The sequence below is a fragment of the Ambystoma mexicanum genome, chromosome 1q (assembly GCF_040938575.1).
Source record: "Ambystoma mexicanum isolate Mex_15411 chromosome 1q, UKY_AmexF1_1, whole genome shotgun sequence".
NCBI lineage: Eukaryota > Metazoa > Chordata > Amphibia > Caudata > Ambystomatidae > Ambystoma > Ambystoma mexicanum.
Genome location: NC_090922.1, coordinates 629721835 through 629742729, shown reverse-complemented (window position 1 = coordinate 629742729; position 20895 = coordinate 629721835). Strand labels below are relative to the sequence as shown.

The 20895-nt window shown below is 47.6% G+C and overlaps 1 protein-coding gene across 5 annotated transcripts in view; it reads left to right on the top strand.

Annotated features, from left to right (window-relative positions):
- The window catches only part of SUCO (SUN domain containing ossification factor), a 1613753-nt gene that overhangs the window by 385886 nt on the left and 1206972 nt on the right, over positions 1–20895 (top strand). For 4 of the 5 annotated variants that reach the window (XM_069641200.1, XM_069641197.1, XM_069641195.1 and 1 more), the window contains exons 6-7: positions 11279–11419; positions 11732–11876. In XM_069641200.1, coding sequence (XP_069497301.1) covers positions 11279–11419; positions 11732–11876 — 286 coding nt within the window. The remainder of the gene's footprint in view (positions 1–11278; positions 11420–11731; positions 11877–20895) is intronic. The other variant, XM_069641198.1, reaches the window with a different exon arrangement.

The window sequence follows — 20895 nt, the reverse complement described above, 5'->3', positions numbered from 1 at the left end:
CGTCAACCTCCGCCTTTTCGTCCTAGGGGACAGCAATGGAGGGGAGGTTCCTTTCGATACTGCTCTTCCTTTAGTAGATCGAGGGGGGCTGCCAGTCAAAGGGGCCAACGTAGGAGTACCAGAGGTGGAAAACAAGGTACTCGAGGTGCCAATGCTGCTCGGGCAGTTGCCTCTTTGCCCTCAGGCGCTGCCGCAGCCGCTTCCGCTCAGTCATGAGGCCATGTCCCATGGTTCGCCGGTTGGGGGAAGGCTGGCGCAGCATCTTGTAGAATGGCGTGCCATTACTTCAGATGTGTGGGTTCTGGAGATCAGAGCCCACGGCTACTGTCTTCGTTTCCGGCAGAGGCCTCACGACAATCCACCGGGGAAGCTCTTTGAAGAGTCCAGATCCGCTCCTTGCACAGGAAATCTAATCCCTGCTGGAGAAAGGCCCCATAGAACTGGTGCCTGTTGCGGAGAGGAACAAGGGATGGTATTCCCATCATGGACTTGCGTGGCTTGAACAAGCTCTTCAGGAAGGACAAGTTCAAGATGGTTACTCTCGCTCAAATCCTCCAGTCCCTTCAGCTTCAGTATTGGTTGGTGTCTCTCAACCTCAAGGATGCTTATTTTCATGTGCCGATTCATCCCAAGCACAAGAAGTTCCTGAGGTTCGCGGTTGGCGACTCGCATTTTCAGTTTCGGGTCCTGCGGTTCGGATTGATCTCCGCCCCGAGGGTCTTCACCAAGCTGATGGTGGTGGTGGCAGCGTATCTCAGGAAAGGGGGGATTCACGTCTACCCCTACCTGGAGGATTGGTTGATCAGGGCACGTTCTCCCGAGCAAGCCCTGGATCATCTGTCCGTCACCTGCCACTCCCTTCACAAGCTGGGCTTCTCCCTCAACTTAAGTCTCATTTGATACCTACCCAGCGTCTCCAGTACATCGGAGCAGTGCTCGACACATCCCTGGGGCTGTGTTCGCCTCCCCAGGTGAGGGCTCATCACATTCTGCAGATGGTGCACAAGTTTCAACATGCCCAGTGTCTCCCGACGTTCGAGTTCTTGAGGTTGCTCGGCCTCATGGCATCCTGCATTCTCCTGGTGCCAGAGGCCAGGCTGCGGATGAGATCTCTGCAGTGGGCTCTCAAGATGCAGTGGTCGCAGTCCTCCGGCAGGATGTCGGAACCCGTTCAGGTGCCGCCCTCGGTCGCCCAGGATCTTCTGTGGTGGGCCGTCGAAGGCAATCTGTTGAAGGGGGCTCCATTTTGGCTACCCTGGCTGGAGGTCACAATCGTGACGGACTCATCCCTCACGGGATGGGGAGCTCATGCCAACGAGTTGACAGTCAGCCGTCGTTGGTCTCCGTCGGAGTCCAGACTCCATATCAATCTGTTGGAGCTGAGGGCCATCAGGTTAGCCCTGAAGGCTTTTCTGCCGTCTGTGCGACGGAAGACTGTCTTATTCTGACGGACAATACAGTGGCCATGCACTACCTCAACAAAAAGGGGAGGGGCAGGGTCTCTCCCTCTGTGCAGAGAGGCGATGCAGCTCTGGTTCTGCGCCATCCAGCAGGAAATTTTGATCTCGGCCGTTCATCTGGCCGGAGACGAAAACGAGGCGGCGGACGCTCTGAGCAGGCAGAGCACGGTCTCTCACGAGTGGGAGCTGGCTCAGGAGGTTCTCTTGGAGATCTTCGCCCTTTGGGGGACCCCACAAGTGGAACTCTTCGCCACCAGTGTCAACCGGAAGTGCAAAAGATTCTGCTTGCAGGAATTTACTCCAAGAGGAGCCTTAGGGGACGCGTTTGTAGTGGAGTGGTCCTTCCCACTGCTGTATGCGTTTCCTCCAATCCCCGTCATTCTGCAAATGCTGCAGAGGTTACGGCGGTTCGGTTCCCGAATGATCCTCATTGCTCCGGCATCGACCAGGAGAGCCTGGTACCCATACCTTCTCGACATGTCCATCTGCCCTCCACGCCGTCTTCCCTATCGAGACGATCTGCTCTCACAGGAGGGGGTCAGGTTCTCCATCCAGAGGTCAAGTCTTTCAACCTTCATGCTTGGTTTCTGAAAGGTTGAGATATAAGGATTGGGACCTCCTGGAAGACGTGATGGAGGTGTTGCTCTCGGCCAGAAGGCCCGCAACAAAGTCCCTGTACCGTTGCCGTTGGAGAAAGTTCTGCGACTGGTGCAGGGTTCAGAATGTGGATCCTTTTTCATGTGACATTCCTGTGGTTCTGTCTTTTTTGCTTTCGTTAGCCCACAAGGGCCTGCTAGTGGGTACCATTAAGGGTTACCTCGCGGCGCTGTCTATATTTAAGCGCTCGTCTGAGGTGTGTTCTTATTTTAAAATTCCTTCGATTTCTCAGTTTCTTAAAGGGCTCACTGATGTGTTTCCACCTTCACCGTTCCAGGTGCCTGGTTGGGATTTGAACTTAGTGTTAAAGTTTCTGATGGGAGCTCCGTTTCAGCCCTTAGATTCTTGTCCTTTGAGACTGTTGACCTTTAAAACTGTATTTTTAGTTGCGGTTACTTCCGCTCGCAGAGTGAGTGAGTTGCAGGCACTATCTGCCAAGCCGCCCTTCACGGTGTTCCATAAGGACAGGCTTGTCCTTTGGGTTCGTCCTTCTTTTCTTCCGAAGGTTGTCTCGGAATTTCATTTGAGCCAGAAGGTCATTCTTCCAGCGTTCTATCCTCCTCCGCATCCTGGTAAGGAAGACGAGAGGCTCCATAGGTTGAATCCTAGGAGAGCTTTAAGCTTCTACATCTTACGCATGTCCCGGGTCAGAGTGGACGATCAGCTCTTTGTAGGATACGCTGGAAGGCGTTTGGGACAAGCTGTTACTAAGCAGACTTTGTCTAGATGGATTATCTTGACAATCTCTGAATGTTACTGTTTGGCGGCTAAGGACCCTGCGGTAGGCTTACAGGCCCATTCTACTAGGGGTGTGGCTGCCTCTACTGCTCTGCAGAGGGGTGTTCCCATTCGTAACATTTGTGAAGCAGCCACATGGGCCTCTGTCCATACTTTTGTAAAACACTACTCTCTGGATTCTATCCATGGGCAAGATTTAGCCTTTGGTAAGGCGGTCCTCTATTCTGCAATTTGATTGGGCATTCTAAAATTCTAAATTCTTTTCCCACCTCCATACGTTGGTACTGATTTGGGAGTCTGTCATAGATGTGGAATACGTCGGAGGAACCAATCCCCTCGAAGAACAAGTTACTTTATTACCTGGTAACGTTCTTTCGATGGGATGTTCCGACGACGTATTCCATATCGAACCCTCCCTACCTGCCCCTCTACAGAATTTCTTATGCGATTGCAGCTTCCGTTTCCGCAAGGCTTTCTGTAGTCATACTGGCAGAAGATTGGTGCCACACGTTCTGGGGGAAAAAACTACAACTGAGGCTACGGGTGTCGTGCATCCTACTTATATCATCCGGTGACGTCGACCGTCGGAGGAGGTCCTCGAGGGCGGGTATCGACGCCATTGACGCAGGACGCCTACGCCGAAAAAAAGTTTCCAAAGCAGCACAGCTGTGGTAATTACCTGTCATAGATTTGGAATACGTCGTCGGAACATCCCATCGAAAGAACGTTAACAGGTAAGAAAGTAACTTGTTCTTCGAAGGGATTGTGTCCTCTGATGTATTCCTTATCTTAGATATCTCTTTCCAGCTTTGCTGGCCTCAGAAATTTTTTCTCTCTAGAGGGCGCTGCGCGTCGACGTCCGCCGAGTCGATGTCCCTCGACAGCCGCCGTCATCCTGCCTATAAAGGCCGCGCGCAGCGTCCGTTGCTCAGTTCCGTTTTTCCGTGCTTACTCAGTGCCTCGGAATATCGTTGCTCAGTTTCCTAGATATATCATTCTATTTTCTTCGAGATATTCGATCCATACTCGATGGCTTCCTCGTCTGAACCGACGACCCCTCGGTCCGGCTTTAAAAAATGCAGAGACTGTGGAAAAAAGATGTCGATAACGGACTCTCACAGGGTCTGTCTGTGGTGTTTGGGAGCTGAACACCATTGTTCGGAGTGTGAGGACTGTATGTCCATGACAGCTAAAGCCCTGAAGGAGCGTAGGGTGAAGCTGGAAAAAGGTAGGACTTCTAAAGCTTCTTCTTCCTCGACGAAGTCGAGACATTCGTCTCCTCGTCACCATTCGCGCTCCAGGTCTCGAAGCAGGTCCCATCATTCTTCGAGATCGAAGCACTCGAAAAGGAGACGCCGAAGATCCCCTTCTTCGTCCTCCTCTTCCTCTGTTTCACCTAAGAGAATCCCTTGCCCCACGAAGCATAGTTCCCGGGCTCAATGGGAGGAATTCCGAAAAAATATGATGAGCGTCTTCGAGAAAGCGGCCTCGACCCCCTCGAAGACTGCCGAGAGCGATGCTCTGGTCGAAAGACCCGAAGGTCCAAAACGCCGCGAGTCGCAGCAACCGGCGAAGGAAGCTTCTCGAGCGCGTCACAAACCCTCGAGTAAAGCAAAGACCTCGAATCCTTCTTCGAAGGTTCCGTCGACGCCGAGGTCGGTGTATTCGACGCCGTTGTCGAAGGGACCTTCGACACACGGGTCTGTCGGCTCGACGCCATCCTCGACACAGGTGTCGACGCCAAGGAAAGTCATGGTTGCGGCGCACCCAGTGGCTATTCCCAGGTCTTCGATGTCGTCGAGTTTGTCGATATTCTTGAGCAGAATTACGATTCTATCGAAGACCTCGAGGCCTCCACCTTTGTTTTCGACGCCACTTTCGAAGCCTTCGACGTCAGCGTCGACGACAGCGACATTTTCGAGGCCGATTACGACAAGTTTGGCACCCTCTGCCTTGGAGATGGGTTTCACACCCTTTGTGAGCTCAGACCAATTGAGAACAATGTCTTCAATTATGGAAGAGGGAGAACTGTCTGATCAAGAAGAGCCATTTGAGTTGCAGGGATCTGCAACCCCAGTTCAAGAGGAGTTATCCTCAGAGGAATGCAGATTAAAGGAACTCCATGATTCCTTACATGAGGCAAGTGGTTTAGACACTTCCCCAGAGGTGGGGTTCGCTAGGCCAGACCCGGGGGAGCATGCTGAAACCCCTTATAGAGCCTTAATGGCCAGGATTACAGAATTTATGGGGTGGTCAACACCTTCACCGGCTTTCCAACAGGATGACCTCATGGATATTCTTGATAAAGGTCCACAGGAGGATCCTGTAGTACCTTTTCATAAAGCTCTTCAAAGAAAAATAATGACGAACTGGGAAACCCCAGATGTCGTCCCGGCAGTAAATAAAAAACTGTCTGCTAAATACAGGGTTTCTTCTGCAGACCCGGAGTTTTTGTCCAAACACCCATCCCCAGAAAGTCTGGTGGTACAGGCAGCATCTTCTACTGACATCAAGACTGCTTACCCTACCGTCCCACAGGACAGGGACGATAAGAAATACGATGCTATGGCTAAGAAAGTCTTTTCGGCATGTAGCATGGCGTTAAAATCTATTAATGCTACTTGCACCCTTGCTAGATTTAGCCATTCACTTTGGGAGTGTGCTTCTACAGTGGCTGACTGCATCCCGGAGGGAGAAGAAAGGGAGGCGTTCCTAAATATCATAAGGGACGGTAAAGACGCTATGTGCGAATCCCTCCAGACGGGCATTGATTCGGCTGACAGTATCAGCAGAGCAATGGCGGCAAGTACAACAACCAGGAGATTCGCTTGCTTGAGAAAGTCTGGTTTTGCCCCAGATGTGCAAGCCAGGCTCTTGAACATGCCATTCGATGGCTCTTCTTTGTTCGGGAAAAAGGCGGATGACAGTTTAGAGAAACTGCAGACTTCAAAGGCAGGGGACAAAGAAGAACTACCCGAGGTGGACGGGGTAGATATTCAAAAGCCGCAGCAAAAGCAGGTGCCTCTTTACCATCGGCATCTGCATCAGCCGCCCCAAAACCGCTCTGAGGACGTCCCTCACAAGACACCTGTAGGAGGCATGTTAACTCAACATCTGGCGGAATGGCAGGCTATCACGTCAGATGCTTAGGCATTGGAGACAGTTGCACAAGGTTACTGCCTGCCTCTCCTACGCATACCTCAGAGTCATCCACCGGGGATCAGCTCTCAAAAAGCTCCAGATCCGCTCCTCTTGCAGGAAATTTTAGACCTGCTAGAGAAAGGTGCCATAGAACCGGTACCTGTAGCGGAGAGGAACAAGGGCTGGTACTCCCCTTACTTTCTCATACCAAAGAAAGACGGAGGACTGAGACCCATCTTGGACTTGCGGGAATTGAACAAATTCCTCAGGAAAGACAAATTCAAGATGGTAACTCTCTCTCAGATCCTTCAGGCCCTTCAGTTCAAGGACTGGTTGGTATCTCTGGACCTTCAGGATGCTTATTTCCATGTGCCAATCCATCTCAAACACAGGAAATACCTGAGGTTCGCAATTGGCAACTCTCATTGTCAATTTCGAGTTCTGCCATTTGGGCTGACCTCCGCCCCGAGGGTCTTCACCAGGTTAATGTCGGTAGTGGCTGCAAGTCCAAGGAGGGAAGGGATTCACGTCTACCCCTACCTGGACGATTGGTTGATCAGAGCTGTATCTTCGGAACAAGCTCAGATCCAGCTAGATTATGTTTGCCACTCCCTTCACAGACTGGGCTTCTCCCTCAATTTAAAGAAGTCACAAATGATACCATCGCAGAGACTCCAGTTCATCGGAGCGATCCTGGACACTTCCCTGGGAAAAGCCTCGCCACCAGAGGTGAGGGCTCAAGATATTCTACAGATGGTCACCAAGTTTCAAAATGCCCAACGTCTCCCAGCCTTCAACTTTTTGAGGTTGCTAGGCCTCATGTCATCCCGCATTTTCCTTGTGCCAGAGGCTCGCCTGAGAATGAGATCTCTCCAGTGGGCACTGAGAACTCAGTGGTCACAATTCTCAGGGAGAATGACAGATCTTCTTCAGGTTCCCGACAGGGTGGCTCGAGACCTTCAGTGGTGGGCCTGTCAGGAGAACATTCTGAAAGGAGAGCAGTTTTGGCAACCTTGGCCGGAGATAACAGTAGTCACGGATGTCTCACTTACGGGGTGGGGAGCCCACGCCAACGACTTGAAGATCAGCGGTCATTGGTCTCCATCGGAGTCCAGACTACATATCAACCTGTTAGAGCTGAGGGCCATCAGTCTTGCGCTGAAGGCTTTTCTGCCATCTGTACAAGGAAAGAATGTCCTGATAATGACGGACAACCCAGTGGCCATGCATTACCTCAATAAAAGAGGAGGCGTAGGATCACTACCACTGTGCAGAGAGGCGATGCAGCTCTGGTTTTGGGCAATCCAAGAAGGAATCTCTCTATCGGCAGCTCACCTAGCCGGAGAGAAGAACTTGACAGCGGACGCTCTTAACAGGCAGAGCACAGTCTCCCACGAGTGGGAACTAGCTCAGGAAGTCCTTCAAGAGATCTTTGCCCTTTGGGGAACCCCTCAGGTGGATCTGTTCGCCACCAGTGTCAACAGGAAGTGCGATCTGTTCTGTTCAAGGGAATTTCCCCCGAGAGGAGCTCTGGGAGACGCGTTCATAGTGGACTGGGAGTTTCCACTCTTGTACGCGTTTCCACCAGTCCCTGTCATTCCTCAAATGATCAGGAGGTTGAGAAGATTCCGGAAAACCCTGATCCTAATTGCCCCGGATTGGGCCAGGAGAACGTGGTACCCGGACCTTCTAGACTTGTCCATCTGCCCTCCAATTCGACTTCCACTCAGAGAGAATCTGCTCTCACAGAAGGGAGGGCAGGTTCTCCATCCAGACATCAAAACCCTCAACCTTCACGCTTGGCTTCTGAAAGGCTGAGGTACAAGGATTGGGACCTCCCTGATGACGTTATGGAGGTGTTGCTTTCGGCAAGAAGGCCAGCAACAAAATCTTTATACCTCTGCCGTTGGAACAGATTTTGCAGCTGGTGTAGAGAAGAGAATATCAACCCCTTTTCATGTGGTACACAAACGGTGTTATCCTTTCTATTCTACTTGGCAAATTCAGGCCTTCAAGTTGGCACTATCAAGGGCTATCTCGCAGCGCTGTCCATCTTTAAGCGCACTGCGGAAGAACCATCCTATTTCAAGTTACCCTTAGTAATACAGTTTCTAAAGGGGTTAACTAGCGTTTATCCCCCAAGACCATTCCAGGTTCCCCTATGGGATTTAAATTTAGTCCTAACTTTCCTGATGGGCACACCTTTCGAACCACTCCACTCTTGTTCGTTAAGGTTTCTTACCCTTAAGACTGTTTTATTAGTAGCACTTACATCTGCTAGAAGGGTGAGCGAGTTACAAGCTCTTTCTTGTAAACCCCCTCATACAATCTTTCACAAAGACAAAGTTGTTCTGCAAGTGAAGCCTAATTTCCTCCCAAAGGTGGTTTCTGAATTTCATATCACACAGAAGATTACCCTTCCATCCTTCTATCCTCCTCCCCATCCGGGGAAAGAGGAAGAGAGGTTACACAGGCTGGACCCAAGAAGGGCTTTAAGTTTTTACATTAGTAGACTGGCTAGGATAAGACAAGCAGACCAGCTGTTTGTAGGCTACGCAGGCCACAAGCTGGGGCTACCGATAACTAAGCAGACCATTTCCAGATGGATTATTTTAGCCATTTTGGAATGTTATAAACTTGCAGGAAAAGAGCCCCCTCAAAATCTTAGGGCTCATTCGACCAGAGGTATCGCAGCTTCATCGGCCCTCAAAAGAGGAGTGCCGGTTCGAGACATATGTGCGGCTGCCACATGGTCGTCCGTCCATACCTTTACACGGTTTTACAACTTGGATTCCTCCTCCAGTCAGGAAACTAGGTTTGGAAGGGCAGTATTGCACTCTATTCATCAATAAGAGGAAGCATGAAGTCAGTACTCCCACCTCCAATAACAGAATACTGCTATGGGAGCCTATCTAAGATAAGGAATACGTCGGAGGACACAATCCCTTCGAAGAACAAGTTACTTCTTACCTTGTAACGTTCTTTCGATGGGATGTTTCTCCGACGTATTCCTTATCGACCCTCCCATCCATCCCCGCAGTACTACTTCCCTTGTTGTTGCAGCTTACGCTCCTTCACGGTTATTACTCTAGTCCAGAAAGAATTATTGTGGGCTACAAAACGGAACTGAGCAACGGACGCTGCGCGCGGCCTTTATAGGCAGGATGACGTTGACGTCGATACGGCGGCTGTCGAGGGACATCGACTCGGCGGACGTCGACGCGCAGTGCCCTCTAGAGAGAAAAAATGTCCGAGGCCAGCAAAGCTGGAAAGAGATATCTAAGATAAGGAATACGTCGGAGGAACATCCCATCGAAAGAAGGTTACAAGGTAAGAAGTAACTTGTTCTTCTATAGGATTCATCAGAATGTGTGGCCTTTATTTTCTGGGTTTCAAAATGATCATAAAATCTGGTTAGATCACTAAATTGACAAAAACCTGAGACAAACAAAAAATCCCAGACAATCTAATAAAGACCTAAATGTTTGCCCTACTTCATTTGTTTGGCTTTTGCTTACCAGTATACACCTTGTGAGTCATATCACTGTGTTGAACTTCTTTAGTTCCAATTTACATTGATTTGTTACTTGCATATTCATTGACCCAAAATCTTTTTGTGCATGCAAGCTGCTTCTTTTAAGAAGTGTGATGCTCAATAATATTGGCCTTCTTTGCAAGTAAAGGTTTCCTTTCATCTGTCAGTCCAATTGTAAGATGTAAATCCGAATAATCTTTCCTCTTTGTGGTGATGGTGGCTGCTTTACAAGCTCTATCACATTGGGTTCTTGAAGGTAGGAAAAGGAAATAATCTATCATACGAAAGGCTATAGTGCAGATTTGCACCTTGTGATTTACCTCACGGTATGTCCTCTGCTTAGGTAGGCTTTTATGAAGCCCGAGCAGTAGCTTTGTGAATGGACCTGGTTGATTACTCTTGCTTTGAGCAGAGTGCTCACCTTTTGGAGAGTTAACTTTGTGGGCGTTCCACTCAGCATGGCTTTATCCCATTTGTTCATTGGACTCAACAAAATAAATCTTGGTAATCTGGTTCTTCGTTTTTCTCTGATCTTTATGCTTTACACTGTAAAGTTCCTCTTTAATCTGATGTCTCAGTTTATGGAAGGTTTCAACATATCTTTCCTGATCATCTGTGCAGTTTGAATTGTATTCATGGTTTGATGGCTTTCTTTGAACCCATTTTGCTAGTCTTACTTTAAACCGTCAATAACCTCAGATGTAATCACTTTTAATAGGATGTGGAAAGACTATATTTTACAAACCCTCCTGTCTGGTTTTCCCTTTACTATTCTTTTGAGCACAGTCTGCCACACACTTGGTTTCAAGAGACCATTGCATATTTAATTAGACAATCCTTTATCTCCAGATACCTATGGGATTTGGTCTGGACTCAAAGGGAATACAGTTGCATTCATGCTTCATTGCTTTTGTCCTTTTTATGGCCTTGCCCGGTGCACTCTGTGAGAGGCCGAAAGTCGCATCTATTTTTATTCTGGTCACCCTTTCCTAAAGCAGATCTTTGTGGATTTTGAAACCAAGACTGGTTCCAGTTTGACATTGGTGTGCTACAGAATATTCCTTTGCTTTTATTGGTTGCCTCAACCGAACTATCTTCTGAAGATACAATTCTGAGGGACAGTTGGCAACAATTGTAATATAAAGAGATATAAATAGATGACTACATTTATCTCCAATCCTTCAAGCATGTCAACATTCTATCATCTTATCTTCCACCAACCCCTATTAGCTTTGGTTTATTTTACCACTCATCTTGAAGGCAGATGTGAAATGGCATTTTGTGATCAATGGGTCCTTCTGTGTCGGCATGAAGATATTGAAATGTGTGTGCCATTTGGCGATTTCAAGAGTTGGCTTGGGTCCGTAAGGATTTTCTTGTCTTTTTAAATATTTCCTTCAGAAATCAAACATTACTGGTAAGTAACTAAGTAATAGAATATTAATGCACTTTCTCTTCTGCTCACTTCATAATATCCAGCAATTCATTCAATGTTATAAATTATTGATCTTCTCACTCGCTTCGAAAGGCAACCAGTTTTGGTTAACACAAATGTAGCCTTCTGAAGTCTTTTAAAATGTAAAAGTATTCGAGGTGCTCAAAAGAACTAACATACCAGTCTTTACATAAATTTGTCGTTCTGTCTCTGAAAATGTCTCGGCTGCCTTTTTAAAATGAGTAGGGCAATTTTTATTTTTTATTCCCGCTGACGCAAGGGTAAATAGGCTTGTTGTTTCTTTTCCTTCAGTGCAATAGAAAATTCCAGTGCCGATCTCCCTGTTATCAGCTCTAAAGAAGCTGAACAGTCAGAACCTGACTGTAACACTGGGGGGGCACTTGAGGCTGATCCTCAAAGTGAGCCTTCCTCCTTTGTCAGTCCGACTGAGCGGTGAGTAGTAAGTCGGCTGTCAGCCTGAATTTTAATTGCACCATATCTATTTTTGCATAATTTAAATTTAAAGGTAACATTAACTCTTGCAATCTTGGCTATTATCCCTCATGGCCTCTCATGCTCTGCTTGCTTCTCTCTCTGGCTCCATTTGTCTCTATATGTCCCTGCATGTGCATTTAAAATATACAATGTTATATGTATGTTTGTATTTGAAATGTATGCAAACATTACTATACATGTCCGCTCTCTGGTTACCTTGGAGTGATATACTTGCACTAAATAACGAAATATTTTTTTTTTTATTTATAGTGTGGATCAACCACTAGAAAACATCTCGTCCTCGCATGGCAAAGTTAGGATCACACAATCTGACCTCGAGGCCAACATTCCTGTGGCTGAAAACGGATCTGACAAGCAGAAGTTGCCTTTGAATGCCTCAGAGCGCATTAAAAAAGTATGTATCAAGGACTTGTTGAAACCTTTAAATGTTCTTCAAGTGCTCAAAATCCTGGTCTGTCATTGATGGCATTCTCATGGCTGGTAGTTTCTGTATTAAAATCCAAACATTTTCTGTAGTAGTCGGCGGTAGAGTCTAAAGTAAGTCTGAAGCTTTTTCCAGTTCCTTGATCTTTAAGTTGTGTTACTGAGATGAGAAGCCTTTTGTTTTTAATTGCTAGTCACTCTGACTTTTAAAAAAATAATAATTCTATTCGTTTTCTAAGTATCACACATTTCGCATTGCAGCATGCAGCAAAACCTTTTACCATGGCATTGAGAATATTCAAATATATCCCTGGTCCTCTTCCTCGACGGGTCATTAGCCCCCACCCTCCCTGACTTACACAGTACATGTCCATTGTGTAAACTTGTATGTCTTACCAATTTAACCATATCAATTGCAGAAATCACATTATGCTTAATGCTGTCCTATTGAAGGCGGTTTTAGGTCCAGTGAAGTTTTTAACTAGTTGAGCATTTGTCCCCATTCCAGTGCCGCATCTCCTTCTTCCCCTGGTTCCCTTGATCTCCTCAGAATCTCTACCTCCACCATCGCCCATCGCTCTGGATCATTTGCCCAGGACTGTATTGACTGGCCCCCAGGACTCTTCCATGATATTGCGGTTCTTCTTTTGGCCAAGAGTAACATAAATCACACTATTTTCTTTTTGGTTTTTGACTTTTTTTCTTGTCGTCTCCCGGAATCAATCCTCAAAAGACACACCTCTGGTTTGCACTCATATGTGCCATGCCACTCTGACCTTTTTAAGGTCTACATGCAATTTCTGGTCCTTTGTCCCACTTTGAAATCTATGTGCATATACCTTCCAGAGATATCAAAAGTATTGGACTTAAAGCAAGAAATAAGATCTAATATACATATGGGGCCTCGTCCATGCCAAATCTTTCTAAGCATTAAGGACATGAAGAAAGTGACCCAGCGTGAAAGGTATGACTCCCAAAGATAAGGCTAGTTTGTATTGGAAGATGTGTTTGACCCGAACTGCTCATTTTCATGGGAGTATCTGGGAAAGCACTTCTAAACATTTTTTTTCACCCTAAGTTAACAGGGCGATCCAGACGTGGACCCCTTGCTCACTGTTCTTAGAGAGGCAACAGTTTCACCTCACTGATGATGCCCAACAAGGCTGAAACACGTGTATGGGGTTACTGATGGTACTCTTGTTCAGAGGAGAATTGCCTAGCATTTCGGCGCTGGACTGCCCCTGGGCAAGACAAAGGCTGATATGCAGGGAAATTTCTTCTCTGTGAAAGGGACAGTGAGCTAAAGACTTGGTAGAGTCTCTCCCAGGGGTTATTCACCCAAGAACAAGTCATTGGGCTGTGTTCCTGCTGGTAGAGAGATTCCCAGACCCCCCTTTGTTTTGCATAAATTAACTTTGGGTTTCACCCTAAGTTAACAGGGCGATCCAGACGTGGACCCCTTGCTCACTGTTCTTAGAGAGGCAACAGTTTCACCTCACTGATGATGCCCAACAAGGCTGAAACACGTGTATGGGGTTACTGATGGTACTCTTGTTCAGAGGAGAATTGCCTAGCATTTCGGCGCTGGACTGCCCCTGGGCAAGACAAAGGCTGATATGCAGGGAAATTTCTTCTCTGTGAAAGGGACAGTGAGCTAAAGACTTGGTAGAGTCTCTCCCAGGGGTTATTCACCCAAGAACAAGTCATTGGGCTGTGTTCCTGCTGGTAGAGAGATTCCCAGACCCCCCTTTGTTTCTTCTAAACATTTTGATGTCTCTAAGAGTTTTTGAAAAGGGGCTACGCAAACCTCCTCCAACCATGTGGTGGCTCTGCCACTACAAAGAGAACCTCGTCAACCTACACACCTTGCTTCTTCTTTTTCCGCATATAGGCAAGTCAGAAAAACATTTGTTAGACGACTTCCCTTTCAGTCTCTGGGATGAACTGTTGCCCCTTTGGTGACTCCTTTAATTGAGTCTGCATTACTAAACAAATGTAGATATCTGCTGCTTGACATCACAGAATGTCGTTCGAGACCTGTTTCAAAAGGTCTGACTGACCTGCAGAGAGCCTGAGATATGTGCCTCAACATCTTACACCCAAAATGTACCTGCACCTTCTTTAGTGGGATGGCATTTGGATTGCTGAGGTTCCCTCAGGAATGCACTGGTATCTCAAACAATAGTCCGCTTCTCAGACGGTTGCAAACTTTAAAACCTACTTAAGGTGTGAGGCGCGGTTCATTCATAGTGGGCTACTGAACCCTACAGTGCCTTTCACGATTGGTGTGATGTTTGTGACCCCCTGTTATTGAGACCTTTACAGCTCGATTAGGGTGTGCGCGCTCCCAGGTACCCTTGCAGCCAAGTACCTTTTTCTAGGGTAAAGCTTCTGTTTTTATGACCATTCTATATTGGGCAACATTTCACACTTTTTTTTTTTGTTGAAGATTATAGTATATACAATTATAAACATCCAAAAAAAAAACAATTTTCATAATAATTAGCTCACAATGTGCAACCTGTACATATTTACAAAACCCCTCCTCCACCCTCATCCAGGGTTCACATCAATCACAGAGTAGTAATCAATACATAGTGAGGAATTGCCCCCATATTTTCTCAAATAGAGTAAGATTTCTGTTTCTCCAAAAAATTACCCTTTCCATCTCCGCCAGGACATGCATTTCATCAATCCACATTTCAATTACAACTGGATTCACCGTTTTCCAACTTCTCAAGATAATCCTTTTACCCACCATCGCACCTCGAAAGATCCATTTTTTCTGACATACGGATAGATCCTCTAAAAGAATATCGCTACCGAGGATTAAAGTCTTAAAATCAAAGGCTATATTTTCATCTAACACTGCATCACAGATCCTACAAAATACAAACCAGAAGCCTTGCACTCTGGAGCATGTCCATAGCATATGTTCAAATTTACCCGTGTCATGAACACATGACCAACAATCAGAGCTGTCAGTCATACCTCTATTAAATAGCCTTTCAGGAGTCCAATAGACCCTATTGATGATTTTAATCTGTCGGGACCTCTCCTCCAAACATTTCACACTTAAGGCCACGAAGGTGCCATAGAGCGGTATCCTTGCTTTGATACGAAGCAGCTCAGTGATCAAAATAAAGATCTTATGAGCAAGAGATGCAATCAGCCCCAGAATATCGAGCAGCACCCAGGATGTAATTACTTAGTACAATTGGGGAACCAACAACTATGATATGCCGTGCTGCAAATGCTTTTACATTATATCTGCCCCATTGTGCTTTAAATGGTTTCTAGCTGTGTGTCCTAATGCCCCTATGTACACATTCCCAAACACTCAGAATATCACATGTATCTGCATGGTGCTAGTTGACCTGGGGAAGCAAAAGTAACTCCTGGGTGTCAAGCTAATCTGGCTTGATAGCTGCAAGCTCATTGCAATTTGTATCCCTGAGATTCCAGGTATACTATGAAAATGTATGTGCTGCCTGGCAAAACCATCACACTCAGTCAGGTTGACTTTCTCCCATGTTCCACTTACTAAACAATCGTACCTATGGTACCTCAGGCGTCCTCATGCCTTAAAACAAGTCAGCCTTCTTAGGTAGCAACTGCTAGCACACTAAAGTTTAAGAAGACTTGCAAACCTCTGGACCATTGCCACCCTACACTCTGTTCTTCCTTTGAGCACCACAAAAAGCACAAGGCGAAAAAGGAAGCACAAAGCACAAAACTTGCCTTTTGGAGCACTTTGGGGGGGGAAAGAAAATTCACCCAGAACTGAGTGATTCCTCGATCTGGCTGATTGAATGATAATGATAAATAGTAAGAACTGCACATTATGGAAGTACACTCATGCCAGAATCGGGGCAATTAAGGTCCGTATAATGAGATGATGCAGAGAAAGAAAAAAATATTGACAGTGTGACCGTTCAACAGCTGTAAAACACTCAAATGCCCCCCCAGCCCTTGACCCCCCCTTCTACTACTTGCTCCCCATTGTTGGGTCGGTGGAAGCAGTGTCGTGGCAATGAGGAAGCACTGATAAATTTGGTGAAGGAGCACAAAGTGTCTGATGGTCGGAGGGACCCAGCGTCTTGGGGCCTGTCGTGGAGGAGGCTGGGTCTTGGTCTCTTGGTGTGTTATGTGGGTCTTGTAGGATAAAGTCCCTTTGAGCATGGCAGCCACTCCGTGTCCACGTGCGTGTGTGAATCTCACAGGATTGCCGTGAGGCTTTCCATCTCATAGATTTCATGTGCTTTGGTTAAACATTCTCGGTGTGTCGGGTGTGGTTTCTCTTCCAGTGGAGAGGGATACAGACTCTCACTGTTAGTAAGAGGTTTCTCTGCATATGCATAAGTAGAAAGTGTTCGCCACCATGTGCCTCAATGCTGAACAGTACCAGCAAGGGTTTGTGATGTTATCTAAGATAGCACTTCTTTCCAGTAGTTATGAACACGCAAGCTGTCCCACCATATGTGCCAATATGTTTTGCCAACAGAGCGGGCCTACGCTGGGGTATATCCTCAACAATCTTTGGGGGTTAGATGCCATCGGAATAGGAGACTGGTGTTATGCATTTTATATTGCATCACAATGGTGGAGGACCAGACAGCCTTGTAGGTTGGTTTCCATATGTCTGTATCCGCCGGTAGCCCCATGTCCTTCGACCATTGTTTTGGGGTATTTCGGTGACAGGATGTGATCCCAGAGTAGTAGTCTTATACAGTGCCGACATGAGTTCCTTCGAGTCAGTGAAGAAGTTAAGGACCTGTTCAAATGGGGTCAATGGGCGAGAGTGTTTTTGGCCTAGCAACGCTCTGTGAGAGCCCCCTTTAACTGAAGGAATGCTAGGAAGGGAATGTTATCTATCCCCATGACACTTTCTAGTTCAGTTTTGAGCAGGAATTTACCGCCCTTATACATTTGGCCCACCCTGGAGAGGGCCGCCCCATAATGGAGTTGGAATCTGTGGGGTTCTGCAATCTTATCCCTGATAGGAGGGTCCCAGATGCAGTTGAGGGGCGACGGCCATGATTTTGCACCCATCAACTCGCCCGAGGGTTTCCAAATGTGCCAAAGGGCCGCGAGGACCATCTGGTTTCGAATTCTGAGCGGTAGTTTCTTGTATGGAACTCTGAGCCATTCCCCCAGCGTAACTGGTGTAAAGAGGTTATTTTCAAGCATGACCCACTGTCTCTCACCATTCTCCCTCAGGTGGTAGACCAGGACCCATAGTTGGACCGCCGGGTAATACTTGTATATGTCTGTGAAGCCCGCCCCCCCCAAACCCTCTCATTTGGGCAGGATTATCGTCCTATATGCGATCATCAGCCTCTTTCCTGCCCAGAGAAACTTGAGCAGAGCTCGTTTGACTTCTTGATGAAAAGATGGTGGCAAGATCAAGGGCAGAGCCTGGAACAAAAACAGCAGCCTGGGTAGTATATTCATTTTGATTGTGGAGAAACGTGCCACCCAAGACAGTGACTGTCTCGACCATTTCTGCAAGTCCCGTTTGATGTTGTCCCACAGGGGGGATAGTTGGCCCTGTACATTTCAGAATGTTGTGGCGTGAGATGGATCCCAAGGTATTTTATTTTAGTGACGCTAACCTGTATGCCATGATTGGCTAAAGCTTCAATCGTGCAGGGGGTTGGGCTTGCAATTGGTAGCGCAGTGGTCTTTGTCAGGTTGATTTTGAACCCTGACATTGAGCCATATTATGTCGGGGCTTCACAAAAAGGAGGTACCGACGAGCTCGGCTGAGTGATGTAAGCCAAGATGTCATCTGCATACAGTGTGAGCTTGTACTCCGTGGCCCTTACTCGCACACCCTGTATGCGCGCATTTGTGCGTATGGAAGCCGCTAAGGGTTCCAATGTTGGGGTGAAAATCAGGGGAAATAATGGGCAGCCCTGACGGGTCCCCCGGGTCAAACAGGACTATTACCTTTGCCCAGCGTTCTGGTATAATGCGAGTGTCCCGGCGAGTGTCCTAGGCCGGCCCTTCTCAGCACTAACTCCATGAACTGCCATTGGACCCTGTTAAATGCCTTCTCAGCATCTTCTGAAAGCAAAAAAGGTGTCCACTGCCTCCTCTGGGATCCCTGCAAGTATATCCAGGGTTTTGTGGATATTGTCCGCTCCCTGCCTGCCCTTAATAAATCCCTCCTGGTCATTGTGGATGAGTTTCGGGAGGACGGCGCTCAATCTTTCTGCCAGGACGTTGGCGTAAATCTTGGCGTCCACATTTATCAGTGATCTAGGCCTGTACGATCCACGGTGTGGCTTATCCTTGCCCTCCTTGGGGAGCACAATGATTCACACCTGTGTGAAGCAGTCTGGGGCCATCCTGCCGTCTAAAATGTGATTAAAGAGTGTTGCCAGTAGAGGCCCGTTTAGTTTGTAAAAGGCTGCAATATAGTAGTCTTGCCCCGGGGCAGAGACTGATTTCAAGTTAGCGATTTGCTTTGAAGATTTCTTCGACAGTAATGGGGCATTCAAGGGGAGCCCTGCCTTGGGGCTGATTTTTGTAAGCCTCGTCCGACCAAGGTATTCTCGCGTTTCTGTGACTGACCCTGTGCCCTCCGAGGTGTACAACTGGGCGTAGAACTCCCGAAGAGGCGTGCAACAGCTTCTGGTTGGCTGTGTTAGGCCTCAATTGTCTTTTTTCTTTTTTTATACACCGCCCGCTCTGTTCTTTGGCGTCTAAGGCGCGCCGCCAAGACGGTGTGAGCTTTGTCTCCTTTTTCATAATAGTTTAGTTTTATGCATCTTAGTTGGACAACAGCCTTCCTCCTGGATAGGCCCCCCTTTTCTTTCAAAGCCCCCTAATCTCAGCAATTTCCTCCACCGAGCCATCCCCTGCCTCATGGAGCACCTTCTTTTCTCGCAATCGTTTTTCATTTTTGTCTCCACTAACATGATCTCTCATTTTTAGCTGCCCCCTCTTAAATTAGGAGGTCGCGAAAAGTGGCCTTAGCTGCTTCCCTAATAATGGGGGGGGTGCGGTGTGTCATCTACAACATTGGTCTGGAAGAATTCCCTCACCTCCTTCTTAAAGGCTTCCTGTAAGACCAGGTCCCTAGCAGTGTGTTTTTACAAACCCAGCACTTAGAGGGGCACGGGGACCGATCTCGAGGATGAGCCTGCACTTGTCGTGATCCAACCTGACAATTATTTGTGTGCTGGCCCCAATCATTGTGTGCTCTAGTGAAGCATCTATCAATATATAGTCAATCCTAGTGACTGTCAAGTGTAGCGAGGGGAAGAAAGTGAATGCTAGTGAATGTGGTGCAATGTCCTCCAGGTGTCAATCAGGGAGTGTTCTAGCAAATGGGCTTGTAATCTCGGTCTGCCGGGGGAACCGAATTCTGTGTCGGAGAGGACAGTGAGGGGGTCAGCGATTTGGTTCAGGTCGCCCTCACAAATAAGACGACCGGTCTTCCATGAGTCGAGAACGTCCAAGGTCTTGGAACAGAATGCGACCTGTCGTTGGTTGGGGGCATATAGTGAACAAAGTTTAACTGTAGTAGAATCTCTACTTCCATTAACTGCTAACATTCTCCCTTCAGTGTCCCTTTTGGCTTGGTGTACTTCAAGCACCAGGGATTTTCAAGCTCCAGGGATTTTCTAACCAAATCCTCAACACCAGCCTTCTTCGATGGGCTTCGGGCCCAGAGCCCAATGACCAGTTTCCTGCCCTGCAAGGTGAATTCCTCCCCCATCCTGAATTTTGTTTTCTGCAAAAATAGGACGTCTAAATCTGAGGATTTAAACTCCTGCATCACCAGCGACTGTTTCTGAGGGGAGTTCAGCCCTTTTGCATTCAGGGACCCGCCCCGAACAGTGTCACCATACATGGTCAGAGGATATTGCTTTCTCTGTGACCCAGAATTTAGTACCTTAGCACCTACAAGCAGACCCCACCACCCACATCCTTGGAACCGAACGTGCCCCACCCCACCCTCCAGACCCCACCCCTCATGCACCCCCTTTTTTATGAGCCACACTTTGCTTCCCACCCAACAGCTAGTTTCCCCTTGCCCCATTGCTTCCCGTCTCTCGATCAGGGAAAAAGAGCCAAACCCTTGGCCAGAGATGCCCAACCAAGAAAAAGTGGGCCAACCAGAAAAGACCCCTTACCCCGCAGCAGTGGACCTGGATAACAGTCTGAGTACAACAGCTAACCTTGGCAATGAAACAACAAGTAGCACAGTTAGAGAGCTTCATGGAGCTTAGCCGTCAGCAGCCGGTGGGCCCCTAGTGAGTCACACAGCATCTCTTGTTGAGCGCAATGGAAGATGGGTCTTGATAGATGCAGTCTCTCAAAGGTGATATCCCCTTTTGCTCTGGCTCTTTGTAAGATCTCAATTTTCTGCTAAAAGTAATGGCACTTTGCCAATAATGATCGTGGTCTGCCTCTGCCACGGTGGACCTTGTCGAAAGTGATCTCTGGTGGGGTTTGTCAAAGAGGCCGTTGATAAGTAATGTCAATCGCTGTTCGAGGGCTGTAGCGGATTCCACCTGAGGTTCTTTCATGCCCATGATCCTAATGTTGGCACACCTTTCACGGTTCATCAGGTCATCCACCTTAAGGGGTAGATCCCTTTCCCTCTGCTCGAAGTCTTGCAATTGCCCCTCTGCGCATTTCAATTATGTCCGCAGAAAGCTGGCTATTTTCTATGGCTTCTAGTTTTTCCTCGACCTTGTCAACTCTCCCCTTTAGCTCTGTGATGGCCCCAGGGAGACCACATTTTATGGGCCGAGTTCTTCGAGGAGCATGCGTATGTCCGCCTTCGTTGACTCTTCTGTGTCTTCACCCTGTATTGACTGCGGATTGTCTGTTCCAGACATTGCAGCAGCCATGGCGGTTCTCCGGAAGCTCTGCAGTATTTTGGTTGTGTTGGGGTTCAGCGCGCCTCCTCCAAGGGTCCCATCCTTGAGACCTTGCTGGTTTGTATGCGGGTGAGGCGGTGCCCATCAATC